Source organism: Neodiprion fabricii, chromosome 6 (genome assembly GCF_021155785.1).
Source record: "Neodiprion fabricii isolate iyNeoFabr1 chromosome 6, iyNeoFabr1.1, whole genome shotgun sequence".
Lineage (NCBI taxonomy): Eukaryota > Metazoa > Arthropoda > Insecta > Hymenoptera > Diprionidae > Neodiprion > Neodiprion fabricii.
The window spans coordinates 26,591,626-26,606,716 of NC_060244.1; the positions used below are offsets into that span (position 1 = coordinate 26,591,626).

Sequence of the window (15,091 nt, forward strand, 5' to 3'; positions counted from 1 at the left end):
ACGTTCGAACCTCACTATCGGCGAGTATATTTATTTTCAAATATGGTGCAAAGTATACAAAAAAAAAAATATATCTCTAGATTTTTATTACCACGGGGTTAATTTTCACCACACCCGAAAACTCAGAAACTCAATTTTTGAATGAACGGCCCGAATCGATTGGTTTTAAATTTTTCTCATAAATTCTTTGTTAAAAAACGAATCCTATTTTTCTTCCAAGATGGAAGTGAGAAAGCTTTTGGTTTATAAGAAGCTACGGGGAAATATCGAAATAAATACGAATTTTATATTCTTTAAATATACATTCAATTCGATTTTTCAAACTTTTCAATAAAGCTTTCGCACAGTAAAGCTCATCGTATGATCAATTAACGCAGCTGCACCGTTATTTGAAAACTATTTCCGAATCGAGCCCGATATTAATTTGTACAGCTTGGTAAACGGTCCTCGTCTTTAATTGCGTCTGCAGTCTCTCAATTGCTCACGGTGAGAGTTTCCCCATATTGCTTGAAGGCACCGGTACAAGGTATAGGTGTAAGGCATAGCCTTACGGTGCACCGTCTCGACCTCGTGGAAATCAATTAACATACCGCCTCCAGTCGACATTGCACCGTGTAAAAGTTGCGTTTTAATGACACTCTCCTTTCGATCTAACTTCATATAGCACGTATACACATGTACACATATACGCGGTGTATTAACGCCGAGGCTGTACGACCTCTCGGATTTTCAATTTACACACGCCGCTTGACGATGCACATTAATTAACGAACCCTTTACTAATCTAAATCTCTCGCATTGCTTTGGCCACGACGTTTATGCAGGCGGTACGTATACGTGTATAAATATATAGGCATTTGCGTAAGGTACGACAGTGAAGGTGGTCGTTGTCCTTACGCAAACCCCACACGCGGTCATTAGTCAGGATCAAACTCGTTCGCAAACCAAAAAACTACGCGATGCGATTTTGATTACGGAAATCCCGGAAACTCTGAATAATTGATTATTATCATCGAGTTATTGGAATGTGAATTTTTTAAATCATCATTCAATTGCGGGTTCGAAACGATCGGATAGCAAAATTGTACGAGGTCGTACGGATAGCGGAAATAGAAGACCATTTTTCTTTTTTTTTTTCTTTTCTTTTGCAATTTCAGTGCATATTGTAAAAAAAATACAAAACAAAACAGAATCAGTTATAGAAGTCTGAAACGAGTACCGAAATCGAGCAACCGTTACGGAGATTTGATCTCACAGATTTTTCAATCAACGCGTTGTTTGTGACGAATAATTGTACGTATGTATATGTATACATATAAACACAAAATTGATGAAATTTTACCGCGGGACAGGGAATCTGATTTTCGCAAACTAAAATTCATTCACCTGCATGTATATGTACCCTGCATATTCATATTTGTTTATTAAACAGGTGTGTTATAACGTACGAGGTGTATATCTGTATATCGTCTTGTTAATATTGCATGCCCTATACATCTGCATGCATATTTATGCACGATGCGTGTGTACAGCATCAGGTACGTACTATACGTACGTGCTTTAACCGCTAATGGATTAGCCCGCGTCTATCCTCAGTCAACCCGATTTGCATTATGCTAAATCGGCCAACCCCCTCGCAAATATCGAGTGCATAGTGTGGGCAAAATTTCCCCACAATTCTCGCATGCCCAAATTGATTCGGCTGATTGACGGTCTTATTTACGTTCTAATTTTCATATTTATTATTGTACATGTACCACGCTAATTATTCGTGCAAAAGATGGAAATTTTTTACGCGACGTCAGTATTTAGTCTAGAAGAATAAACAAAAAAAAAACAAAAAAACAGAAATCAACAAAACAAAACGCGAAACAGACGTTTCTACGCGCCATGATCCCTAATTAAGAAACTTATTAGATCCCGGTTAACGATCATCCATTTCATCTATCCAACGAATTAAAAGAGTCATTCGCACGCCCGTAACTTACTATTAATTAACTTGTTTAATTAACACCTGGATGCTCGGTTCTGTACGGTTTGCAGTTACGCGTCTGTTCAGTTTTTAACTGGCAAACACGTTCACGCCTTGACGTTACCGTTCGTTGCCCATTCAATACATGCGAGCTGCTCTGCACGTGTTGCGGAACAGCTTACAGCACACTTTGCTTTGATCAAAGTGTTATCATGAAAAACTATCTCGCTGGTCGTAAAAAAAAAAAAAAATTACACATATTTTTTATTGTTTTTTGTTTTTACAGTCTGCAGTGTAATTAGTCGCAGCTCCAGGAATTAATTTTGCACTCTCGTTTTCTCTCTCAATGGAATGCAGTTTTCGAGAGTGGTACATAATTTCGAAACTTTAATATAAACGTTATTCGGGGAAAATTGCCACACCAACTCATCATTCCTTCGGATGAATTGCCGGGTGGTTTCGTCGGCGTCAATTAAATCCGCACCATGGAACTTTCTATCGTACTATAACCGAGGGCCTGTTTGATGCAATTAACGGTCCTCCGTGTTGGCTGCGACGTCGACAACCATACCCATTGACAATCAAATAACACGTTGAATTCAAAAGGGCCGCAGGTTATGGCGTGTATACGGATGCTCGTTACACTTTCACGCGTGTTATTATTATATGTCCTGCACGCCTTTCGACGAAAAGGGTCGTCGTTGGTCATGTCATTTGTCGTTTGGTTCGCATATTTTCCCATTCCATTTCGCGAATCAAGCTCGACAATTCGTGCGTAAATGCGAAGCATATTTTCCGCCAGACGCCAGAAACCAGTTATATAAAGTCTGCACATTATTTTTACGATCTCGTCTGGATTTTTACGTCACTGTCGGACGTGCTGTCGTCGTATTTCAGGGAATGGGTTATTAACTAATTTAAAACCACTGTAAGAATAAGAACACTCGATTAAACACGCGCTGGTGAAGTGTGAAGAGCAATTTCTTGTCTCGATTCATCAGTGGGTGAGACTGGAGTGAGTGGTTTTTGTCCAACGGCGGTACCAAGACTGCACGGAAGAATTTTGTGAAAAAAGGTGAAATTTCGATCTGGAGTGCGTTTGGAAATTTTTAAATTCAAAGCATCGAACATGATTCTTCGATAAAACTCTTGACACGTTCATGGTTGTAGCTGATAATTTGCAGTGGTTGTAACCCCGCAAACTGTCGCCAATAACAGTAAATTGAAATCGTCAACGCAGTGAGAATGAAGAACATCGTACGTGTCAGTTACTTTAAACCCACAACCGACTGTAATGGTTCGATCAAGAAGCGCGAATGAGCGATCGTTGCAGTGATTAAAACCCCGACCATCGTTGGATCGGTGACAAAGAACGGCGACCATGCGGTAAAGTGTAAAGTGTTCGAGGTGAACGGAATTAGCGATACTTGTGCCGGATAAATAGACCGAAGAAGAAGAACCGGAAGCTAGGCGTCGCCGTGGCGGGGTTCACGGTGACCGCCAATAATGGCTCCGCGGAGTCCCGCTTTTATCTGGAGCGTCTCCAACAGCAACAGCAGCATCACCAGCACCAGGTCGATCTCAGGCATCATTTGCCTCCGCACGTCAGGGACACCAACGGCAAGGATTTGGTCGAGGTTCCACCTCGGAGGGATGACCTCGTTTACGTACACTGCGCCACCACCGAGGATGAGGTCGAGGACGACGAGGAGGAACCACCCACCGCAATCCGAAGGTCCAGGTCCTGGCTCTGCTGTCCTGGCGATCGGAGAGGCGAAAGGACCATTCCGATCCAGGTCGAAGCCGACAACAGAGATCAACAGAACGTGAGTTGGTCTTGAGGACGGTATTTGTTTTCAGCAAAAGGTCCGAAATTGTCCTGCTATTAACAGCGGGTCATTTATCGGATTATTTTTTTCTAACGAAGGACTCTGTTTTATCGTTGAGATAATGGCTGGTGCAATGAAGGGTGAAGTGGAGATAGTTATGGCGACTTTAACGTCATTGTAACAGCTCTCTTTAGGAAATCCTTGCGGGTAATTCGACCATATGGGTTTATATTCTTGGATGGTGTAAGGCAAGACAAGATCATCGTGGGAAGGTAAGAAACACCTGGGAAAACTTTTTTCTGTCGAAAAGCTTGACGCCTCGTGACTTTTTATAAGACTTGCGACATGACGCGGTATCAACGATTCGTTTTTCAATAATCCATAAACTTCGCTTCTCTCGCTCAAACAGCTCGAATCTTACCGGGTTTTTTCTATTTCTTTCATTCGGTTCGTAAATTCCGTCATTGCGTCAATATGTTCGCGTGCCAGATGTCGAAGTAACAATCCAAGAGGAAAGGAAAAGTTGGAGGTCGGAGGTCGAAAGTAGACTTCTGTCGTAAAGAAAAAGAAAACTCGCGCATGTCCCTCGAAAACTGTTTTTCTCGTCTCTCGTGTCCCCGAAGTGTTCTATTTTATCTTGCACACATCGCACAACCGCTGACTCGGGTTGTGTCGCGTCCTGAATCTTTAAACCAGCCGAGTGAATTCCTGTGTACACGTACACGAATCGATTGGCGCACCATCCTCCCTGCACAGTCGAAGATATATTGTAAACCATATAGACGATCTTCGAGGCAGACTCCAGAGACACGGCCGTGGCCAATCATTTCCCAGAAATTAAACTTTAAAGCCATTCAAGTTGGGGGTCGATGCAATACTTGGTCCTGGAACGAGGACGAGGAATCTTTCGCAAAAACCAGGGAATCCCATTATCGGGTTCTCCTCGTCCTGATGCCACCACCGCTGCTGCAGCTCGTATAGTTATCGGGCTTTTTTCACTCCATTTCTTCTCCAACCTCTCGCTCTCTCTCTCTCTCTATCTCTCTCTCTCTCTTCCGTGGTTCCCCTTCGTTATCGACTCTAGACTATAGCTGCGAGAGCCGCGAAATTCCGGCAGGCACCAACTAGCTCGACGATCGATGAAGAAGTTCGTAATTTGCAGGATTAAAGGATCCAATGTCTTGTTCCGGTCTGCTGCGAACACCCGCAGAGCTGCAGTCATACGTATACACGCCCATTTCTCGACTGCGCAAGATCCACCTTTCGTCCATAACACGGCAGGCACCAGCCATCGGAGTCTCCGGTAGGACACAAAAAAGCTCGAACCATAGGGTCGCTCCATATCCCATCAATCACTGCACTTTCTTACAAACTTCCCCATGTTACCTATATATAGGGTGCTTAATAACCCGGATACACTTTCGCCCGGAATATGGTTATCCCTCTTGGGGTCTTGTGTCAATCTTGAAATTTCATTTTTATCCACACTGCAGGCGAGGAACGAATCGATACGTTACGCGTCAATCATTAGTTGCGTGTACTTCGGTAAATCGAAGCAATTTCAAGTCACTTGAAGTCAGTATTAGGGATGTTTTGCCGCCTTCTTTTGGAAAGTTTTACGAGTTTTTAAATCATTTATAGCAGACGTTTTTTCAATAACTTCGCCGTATTGAAACTCCACAACAAGACAGGCTGTGGAATTGAAACTTGAAAGCTTGGTTGAGTACAAACATGGTTACTGTTAGTACGTATTAGCGTAGAACGTCAGTATTCTTGACTTGTCCTGAAAACATCCTCAGGGTCTCTCGAAGCCATTAGAATCGGTTATGAAATCATTTAACCTCGCGTGAAGTTGATCGAGCCGTAATTACGAAAACTTTAGTAATAGCATCTTCGAGTCCAATCAAATCCCGCCTCGTACAGTGTTCGATAAGTATAAGTATCCCCTATTGTTGAGATTGAGGCTAAGCTTCTTATTTTCGAAAGCGATCGATGATTCCCCGGGATTTCCGGCTCGAAGCGACGTCGTTCTTCTTCCGCTTCTAAGAAAGGCTTGTTAACCAGTGATTTATAGATATACCAGGATGACAGTTCCTGCCGAGGGGCGGCAAACCGGCTGGCTCCACACTGTCCGTAGCCTAGCTTGTACTCTCATTAGCTTTCGCTCGGCTTTTCTCACGTATTTTGCACTTTTCGCTTCTTCTTTTCATTCTTCTTCTTCTTCTTCTTCTTCTTCTTCTTATTCTTATTCTTCTTCACCCCTAGTCGCGTTGGCTGCTGATGGCCTCCTTAGTGGGTCTAATTGCCCGCACTGCACGGTTAGACCCCAACTCCCGTCTGCACGGGGTTTTACATCAGTATCTTTCCGCCCCTCTGCTCGTGCGAAAAACGACCGTTGGATGCTTAACCGCTGCAGCTTAGCGCCTCGCAAACACGAGGCTTTGTTCTTCGTCTAGTTAAGCCTTCTTCTTCTTGTTCTCGTCCTCGTTGCTCCTCGACGAGATGTTACGCCATGCGCTAGATGCTCTTTTCAGAGTCGCAGATATACGAGCAAAGCAGAAACGGCCCTTCAATTAAGCTTGCAGTGTTCTTATTTCTTCCGACTTTTTATGACGAACCATACACGCCGCGATTCTCCTCGTATACGCATGCCCTCTCAAACACTCTACCTGTCATGTATAATTGCAAAGTATAAAACGACGCGGTCTTAACGGAGCTCCACGTGTCATTCGTGCTATTTCAACCGGATCGACCACGTACAGCCTTCTTTGTACGTTTTACATACCGTCCAACCATCAAGCCTTCCATGCTATGATGCAATGCGATGAAACACTTTAGACGCAGCAAAGAAAGTTGATGAAAACTTGTCTAAAATTTCTTGAAACTAGACGAAACCGATTTTCAACATTACTGTAAGATATAAAGAAATAAACAAAGATAAAATTAACCCAGTTTCGATGATTTTACTTAAAGTCTTGACATGCCAGTAGTTAACGCAGGCAAGTGTAACGAACCACGTGTCCCTTCAGTCCACAAGAACTGTTCAAATGATTTCAATTAATACGCCTCCTCATCAATCATACGTATTTAATTTTTTTCCCCCTACAATTTCTATGCGCGGGATGAGATCGTTAAAGAAGGAAAGAAAGTAAGAAAGAAATTGCTTCGCGACAAAGGGGTCAATTGACGCGAATCTCTGCGGTCGATTCGCGGGACGAACGTCAATTATAGACATCGAAAGCGACGAGATATCGCTTCGAAGAAATAAACGCGGCGAGTTTTTGAACTAATTGCAGGGGAGAACGAATTCCTCCGCACCTTCCACGAGCACGTCTCAGATTGGCAGTAGCAGTGACCTCGAGCTATTTTGATTGCAGGTTTTACTCCGAGGCAAGGATGTTGATGATTCCGTTCGTTCCTTCGCCATGCCTCGGGGGAAATGAGCAGCTCAAATTGTTGTTATTTTACTCAACACTTCGCGCGAAAATCAACTACCATATATTAGATATTACGTCACCCATTGGCGTAAGATGACGATGTATATATACTGCACTGTATATTTTATCTACAAAGTATAAATGTTTGTCAGGGATTAGGAACTGTAAAAATTTACCGCTCGGTGTCTTCTTCGAACATCTCCATTACTTTGGTGAAGTTATAAAAACAATACCAATCGATCTACTTCGTGAATAGCAATAATAAGTTAGAAACACATTATACATCGTACTGCATTGCGACACCAAAATTCTTGAATCGGGAAAGGAGGGTATAATGATAAAACAGTAGAAAAGTGCGGTGCCTACGCGACATTGCTCGAGGGCAAGAGACTGGTGAAAATTATTCATACTCTCGGTAAAGAAGAGAACATCTCGCTGAATCTCTCCTAGGGCAGACCGCAATTTTTCTTGAACCCCATGTGCAAACAGTGAAGCAAGCACTGCACCCAGATACCAATATGGCGCTCTTAGTGCCACATGACCTCCGGCAAACACTGTCTAAACGTGTCTTAGAAAAGTGTACTTACGATTTGAATGAGGCACCTTCAGACACGTGACGGCATTGCTTTTCCCGGCGCAATTACGCCCGTATGAAAGAGGAAGGGAAAAAACTTCCACTAAAGATCCAGCGGACTTCCTTGGCTCGCACAATTCCAACCCCGCAACTGGAACTACGACGACCCAATCACTCTGTGACCCACATGGCGGACTCTTTCACCTATATCGGGGTCACTAGGTTCGAGGTAACGCGCTTCCCGAGGGATCGAAGCAGCCGCGGCCTCATTTCACTTCCGGTCTTCACTATTGCAGGGGGCGCCGAAGTCGAGGACACGAATATCGCACCGAGTCCATTCTGGAATTGACGTTGCTTAGATTTGCTACCGATTTCCGATGCCGCGGGGTCAAAGTTGAACAAATCCTGTATCGGTGGAAAACCCAACCGTGGCCCAACTGCTGCGGAGAACGTCGAGTATCCGCCCCACGGTTAACCTGACTTGGTTTTCACGGTGTGCGTAAAGGGAAAGAGACACTCGCTCGCAGTGCTCTTTAGTGTCGGAAAAATATGGACAGTATCTTTCCAGAGAGAGACGGAGTGAGGGAGAGAGGACGAAGAAAAAATTCTTCGGGCAATAATTCACTCTACAAGTAGACAGTCATTGTGCCTAATTGTAAGGTGGGTAGGTAGGCACTATTATCGGTTGAATTATAGTCGCACTCAGGGCTCGAGCTGACGATACAGACAACTTGGCACAGAGATGTCCTCTGATCTGTGTAAGGGGTAAGGGGAGAAGTCACCCGGTTTTTCTGTTACGCTGTTCAACGTCTCAAGCTCTCCTGCGCGACTTCTTCCTTTTCTTTTTCTTTTTCTTCTACTTCTTCACCGTCGCAAATGAATTACGACAGAAACCAAAAAGACAAGGAGACGACGAAAGAAGAAAAGAAGCTAAAGAAAAGGACGATGATTTGTTGAGCAACTACTTGTACACCAAGCTCTCACCGTCGTACAGACTCGATTCATCACACTCTAACAGCGTTCCGTATCTTGTGCGCATTAAGATATTTACTCTTCAGTTTTCCGACAGACTTTCATATCCCAATAACGATACTGTGCTAATCGATCTTCTTTATTGTGCAAAAAATGACATCATCCATAGATCCTAATGATAATTCTTGGTGGAACCAAGACGCCGATTAATAGTATGGGAATTATAACGGTACCAGAATTCGTTCCTCTGGGATGCTATGAAAATAATTCTTCACTTCACGAGGATGGGCCGCAAGTTGGGACGAGTTTCGCACAAGGACTGACTCTGCAACGAGGTGGTGCCATTACGCACGTTCTTCCATCTGGACAGGACGGTGCATCCTCGCAGGTTTTCCCTGGCAGATGAATGTACTCATCGTTATCGGCCGGAGCTGCGATGGTTGAAGTGATGTTTGATATTATCAGGGGAACGCAGATCAAGAGCAGCAACGTCCAGTTCTTCATGATTTTACGCATCTTGGGAGATATTCTGCAAGGTGGAATTGAACGAACTTATGATCTATGTGTACAATAACGACCAGTTAAGAATCAAAACATGACTTACACGACGACGGACGAGCTTCCAACTTATCTCAACTTATTCGTACTACGTCTCGATCGGTCAGTTTTACCTGTCCGTTCGGTATTCCTTTTATAACTGGCCACGACTTATGCCACAAACGCGTATATATACTCCTCCTCTGACGGCTGCCGACTCAGAGAGCGTATTTCCGGCTGGTGATCGTCATCAGGTGATATTCACCGACCGTCACGATCGACCGATTCCAAAACCAAGGTCACCCGCTTGACTCGTCTTCTTTATAGGGTGACCAAGTTCGATTCTCCCAGAGTAATTAACGCTTTTTACCTGTTTTCACTTACGTAACGAAGCTAAGTTATTTAGTTTTGTCATGTAATTGATGGCATTCAACTCCTTGTATAATACTTAGGAACGTCATTTTAAGTAAGTAAAGATATTTTTCTCACGTTTTCGTCGTAATTCAATTTTTCACATAACTTGTAGCAATAATTAGAAAAAAAGGAAAATCGTCCCGGAACTGGCATTACATGGTCATGAATATCAATCCTTCTGTAAACATCATCGTGAAACTAATTTCGATGATAATGTTATTTCGATTCTTGCCTATAGATTAATATTATATAATGTGCGCTGTCGAGACAAACAGAGTACGCTAAAATTCGCATCGACGTTAAATAAATGAATGTATAAAATAACAAAACGAAGCTGCGTATTAACGGGGCAGAAAGAGTTGAATAAAAAAATCTTGAGCCCAAGTACCGCGTGAGGTCATTTTCGCCCAATTTAAGTGCGGTATATTTTTAATCTTAATTGGTTATCCTCTTTGGCCGCAGTCGGCTCTGAAATATGTGCTGCGCAATAAGTATTTCTTTAACTTCTCTGTTTTTTCTCATTCATCCTTGTTCAGAATATCGTACTGTAAGACAATAATTATCACTCGAGAATGAATGGCAAAAAGGAAGAAGAAAAAAATAAAGTCAAATAATTAGCAGACATATAATATAAGGAATGGGATATTGCGTCATCTTTCGTGTTTTGCTTCTATGCTTCAGCTCCACGCGGCTGCTCTCTCGTCTCTACGGTCCGAGGTCTCCGAGCTTAATGCTAGGCTCGTTGCTGCCACCAGGGCGAGGGAAGCCTCAGACGCCGCTTTGATAAGGGCTGAAAGTCAGGCTGTCAGGGCGGAACAAAGGGCTGAACAACAGGCTGCAAGGCACGAGGAGAGACTCACTGAACTTCACTCGGTTATTGCCGAACTTGGGAGACAGCTGGAACGCCATCGGGCCACCGTCATTGCCGAAGAAGATGAGTCGGGTGAGTATTTTTTACTTTTAATTTCCTTTTTCATTCATCATTCGTGAGACTTTTTTCGCAGTTGACCGATGAAATAAAAGTTTGTTCCTCTGATCGTTTGATCTCTTCTTAATCGCGATGAGTTCAGATGAGACAACGAAATAGTTTTTAATCATGTACACTTTTTGAAAGTGTTCCAGGCTTTAAAGAAATATGAAATAATATTCAGGGTTCTTTCTCAAAGTCTTGACTAATATTATCCAAAAGTTGGCTGAATCGAAAGTTTTCAAGTATCGTTCATAAAAATTGATACTGAGAAAACAACTGTCCCCCAAAGTCCCGAGAAGTCATTGAAACCGGTCTTTGTGACTTTCTGATCTTCGCGAAACCATTAGAGAAATGTTTTTGTATCTAATTAAAATCGAAGAAGTCTTTATAACTCTTTAATGACTAGTCACACATTGTGTACTCAACGCTTTATCGTACGAACGAATACCTAACTTAAACTAGTCGATCGTTAGTTGCCCGTTCGTAAAATCACAAAAACCATCTTTTTCGCACATCTCTTTAACATTATGTCAACGAACTGGCAATCGGGCCGTCAAATCTCTGGGACGGAGGTTAACGAAGCAATTAATGCGGTGGGCAATTATTATTTTTTTATTTTAAGAAATCGAGACAAGCCGAGATGCCGAAGGATCAATTACGAACCCCGTCGAGGAGAGCGAAGGCGGAGGAGATCTCCACGGGGACGGTGACCGAACCCTTGGCGACGCGGATTCCAGTTGTTGCGGTGAAATTGAACACCGTCCAACGGAGGTAAAAGATCTTACGAGATACAACTACCTCCCCCTTATTCTCCCGGATTTTTTCCCTCTTCCATCTTTATTATACGCTCGAAACTTCTCGTCCACTGTTCATGCACGTGTATCGTTTCACAAACTGGCAGCATCTCGCCTTTCTTATAAATAATACTTGACCGTACGTATCGGGATTCAAACGAGTCGAACACGTCCGTCGTTCACGAATCACACACCGCACACTGCAGTTTTCTTCCTCTTCTTATTTTTATTCCTCCTCATCCTCCTCCTCCTCCTCCTCGTGACTCCGTATCGCGTTGGTATTATGCATGCAATGCAGGAATCTCGGCGATTACCATCTGACTCCTGGAAAGACGAAAGGGTTTATTGCCTTGAGGTTCTCCCGCTTCGGGGTGTGTTCCGTGAGCTGGGCGTGAGATGGTTAATTGCGAGGTGAGAAGGGGTTAATTGTAAGGAAGAAGAATAATTATCCACAAGTTATTCAAGCTAATTAGGCGCACCGTTGCGGTTGAATACACTCCCAGATTATGGTTATTATTAACATGATGATGATGATGATGATGATGATGATGATGATGATGATGATGATGATAATGTAGTCTCAGAAGGATGCCACGTAAAATCTCATAAACTGCAAGTGAGAAAAAGTTGATAGATGAATAAACGAGTAGAATGATAAGAAAAATATGAAAAATTCACGGAATTCTCGCGTCTGGCCTTGCGAACGGTTGTTGCACACGTCTGCAGCATGAGTATAATGGTGTATACGAAACGTACGTAACGCCACCATGATGGTCAATTTAACGTAATTTAATGTAATTTCATTTCTTGTAAAGCATAGTTATTACGGGACATTACTTGTATTACGTATAGAAAATATACCCTGCGTCGTGAAATGTTGTTGCTGGTGCTGGTGCGGAATTGCGATTGGAATAACCATGCCCATCGAAAAGCGGGCGGCAGAGCTTAAAGCCTGTTGAACAACAGCGAGTCTTGCACACCTTCGATCGTTCCTTCGTAGTGCAATAAGTATGAAAACAATGACGAAAAGGAATCATAAATACCGAGGATAATAACAGGGATCATAATTTTCGATTACCCGCGGGCTTTGAACGCTTTTTTCTCTCTTATTCCCGCGTAGTATTTTTTGCTGGAAAATCTTTCGGTACACGGAGATTTTCATTACCGTATACTAATTTAAAACCGTCCCATCGATAATGCCGAGGTACGCCTTTTGTCCCGACTTGAATTTCTCCCTACAAAAAAAATTTGACAAAGAAAATAATAATAAATAATACGAAATGATACCGCAGAACGGGAGGGAAACCTTGGAGAGTCCGGCGGCTCTACCGACTCCAGAACCGACCCAGCAAGCCGCCTCGTGTCAAAGCGTCGCCGTTGCTGCCCTCCAGGACGAGGTGAACGCCTTGAAGGCGGAAATTGCCAGCTTACAGGCTCAACTGGCTCAGTGCAAAAGTCAGGGCCAAAACAATTTACCTGCGACGCGTAGCGACTCGCCTCGACGTGACATGAGGGTAAGTTCGCGAATTAAGGGTGTCGGTATAATTTTTGTTTACTCGCGAAGAAGATTCACGGCGTCGATTGGTTCGTTCTTATTTGCATTCACCCATCCACAGGTGCGTAGAAACACGAGCTCACCGGAACCTCTCACTGCTCCCTGTTCGCCTTTGTTGCCTCCTCTTCAAACGCCACCGACGAAAACCGTTTCCAGAGAAGAAGCCCCGGTCTTGAAGATGGCTGAGAGAGTGCGGCTTAAGCGTACGGACGAAAGGCACATCACTGGACCCGACATCACGAACCTTGGTGTAAGGCATCTTCTCAGAGGAGCATTTGTACCAATTAACCATCCAATATCACAATTTCGTCAATTTGGCAGGTGTGCTCTACCATGGTGGCTGAACATCTGGTGTCCGATCTTATGGAGCAGTCGAACTTGCAGGAGCTTAACGGATCCGAAAAGCAATTCGAGGTTGAAACGGAGAGGCTGAACAGCAGGCTGGAACATGCGAGAGCCAACAACGCCGTTCTTGCGCTTACGCTTCACGAGAGTAAAGCTCAGTGCGATAGGTCCGTGATTTAGAAGAATGAGAATGAGTTTCTCTCGCATTTATATACTACTAGGAATTTTCTTATATTTATTGTATACCATTTCAGGCTTAGTCTCTTAGTCGGAAAATACGAATCTAACGCAACTGCGCTTCGGCTCGCTCTGTCTTACAGCGATCGAGCGATCGAAGCTTACGATGTTCTTGTCGCTTTGCTAGAGAGCGAAATTGCTCTGTCTACCGATCGCAGCAATATTACTATCGATAATAGAAGGATTGCCGAAAATGTTGCTTACCACGTGTTGAACAGGCTGGAAAACGACTGTGCAGCCTTGGGAGCGCCCTGGGAGGACAGCATGGTTTTATCCGATGAGTAGGTTTTCTTTTAACACCAAATTCGCGAGGCAATTGCTTGCAGCCGGTGCTGATGACCGGTTCTTTTTTCTATTCTTGTACAGTTCGGAAGTAACTTGGGGCATCGAGGAAGAGAAAAGACTCAGGAGACACATCAACAGGATGAAATCGGATCGGGCGATGGTCAGATCCACTGCTGTTGAACTGGAAAGTGTTCATGCCGAACCTCTGAACTCGAAGAACACTATCTCACTATCCGAGGCTAGGAAATTAGACTTAGAAACCGCCGTACTGATGCAGGTGCGCTGACGAACGCTTTATTCTTTACCGCGTTTTTATAATTGAGTAGATTCGTCGATCTTAACACGCGTCTGTTCAACGTATCTAGGAATTAATGGCAATGAGAGAGGACAAGGCTGAACTTAGAGCGAGGGTTTTTTTACTCGAAAAAGAACGGGCAACTATTGAACTTAAACTGGGTGTTCAAGATACACAAATCGCAGCCCAGTATGCAGCTATATTACATCTTCAGGAACAACTGAGAGATATGGAAGCTATGCCGGCAGTTATGGCCAACAAGGTACGCTGCTAGTCATTAAAACGGCGGTAGTTTGAAGCTCCCTCGTATGTAAAAATATAATTTTCTCCGTATACAATAGGATCACGTCGTGAGCGACAACGAGAGCGAAGGTATAGAGTCGGAGTTAATAGAAGCGCTAGGAAGAGAAGCCAGGTTGAAAGATCGTCTACAAGAACTGGTATCAACGTTTGACAAGGTTTACGCTAATCTCGATCTCAGACATCTACAGTCAGACGAGCTTGTCAAAGATTTGAAACGAGCTAATGGGTAATACTGAATAGTCTCCAAAATACGGCGTACGATAATATATTTCATTGGAAAAGTTACCCCTGTCATACCAATTTACTGATGTCGGTAAAAGCCTGTCGAGAGTCTAAAAATATTTTTATACCTTTTTTACAAATGCTTCCGTTTTGTCAAAGTATTTTATGGCACCCTGATTACTTACAAAAACAATTTTATTTTCACCTCTCATCTCAGAGCTTTGGTACAATCGATGGAGAAGTCTAAGAAGAAGTATCAATCGAGGCTTAAAAAGCTGGAACAACAGATGCTGGAAATGGTAGAGAGACACGCGGCACAGGTAAAGCTACGAGAGGTGATTTTTGAAGTA

The 15,091-nt window shown here is 43.4% G+C and overlaps 1 protein-coding gene across 2 annotated transcripts in view; it reads left to right on the forward strand.

Moving 5' to 3' along the window:
- Positions 1-15,091, forward strand: part of LOC124185803 (colorectal mutant cancer protein) — a 43,821-nt gene that overhangs the window by 27,050 nt on the left and 1,680 nt on the right. The window contains exons 4-13 of one of the 2 annotated variants that reach the window (XM_046576930.1): positions 10,417-10,678; positions 11,328-11,476; positions 12,792-13,013; positions 13,116-13,304; positions 13,376-13,566; positions 13,654-13,917; positions 14,003-14,198; positions 14,287-14,478; positions 14,558-14,745; positions 14,959-15,076. In XM_046576930.1, coding sequence (XP_046432886.1) covers positions 10,417-10,678; positions 11,328-11,476; positions 12,792-13,013; positions 13,116-13,304; positions 13,376-13,566; positions 13,654-13,917; positions 14,003-14,198; positions 14,287-14,478; positions 14,558-14,745; positions 14,959-15,076 — 1,971 coding nt within the window. The remainder of the gene's footprint in view (positions 1-10,416; positions 10,679-11,327; positions 11,477-12,791; positions 13,014-13,115; positions 13,305-13,375; positions 13,567-13,653; positions 13,918-14,002; positions 14,199-14,286; positions 14,479-14,557; positions 14,746-14,958; positions 15,077-15,091) is intronic. The other variant, XM_046576931.1, reaches the window with a different exon arrangement.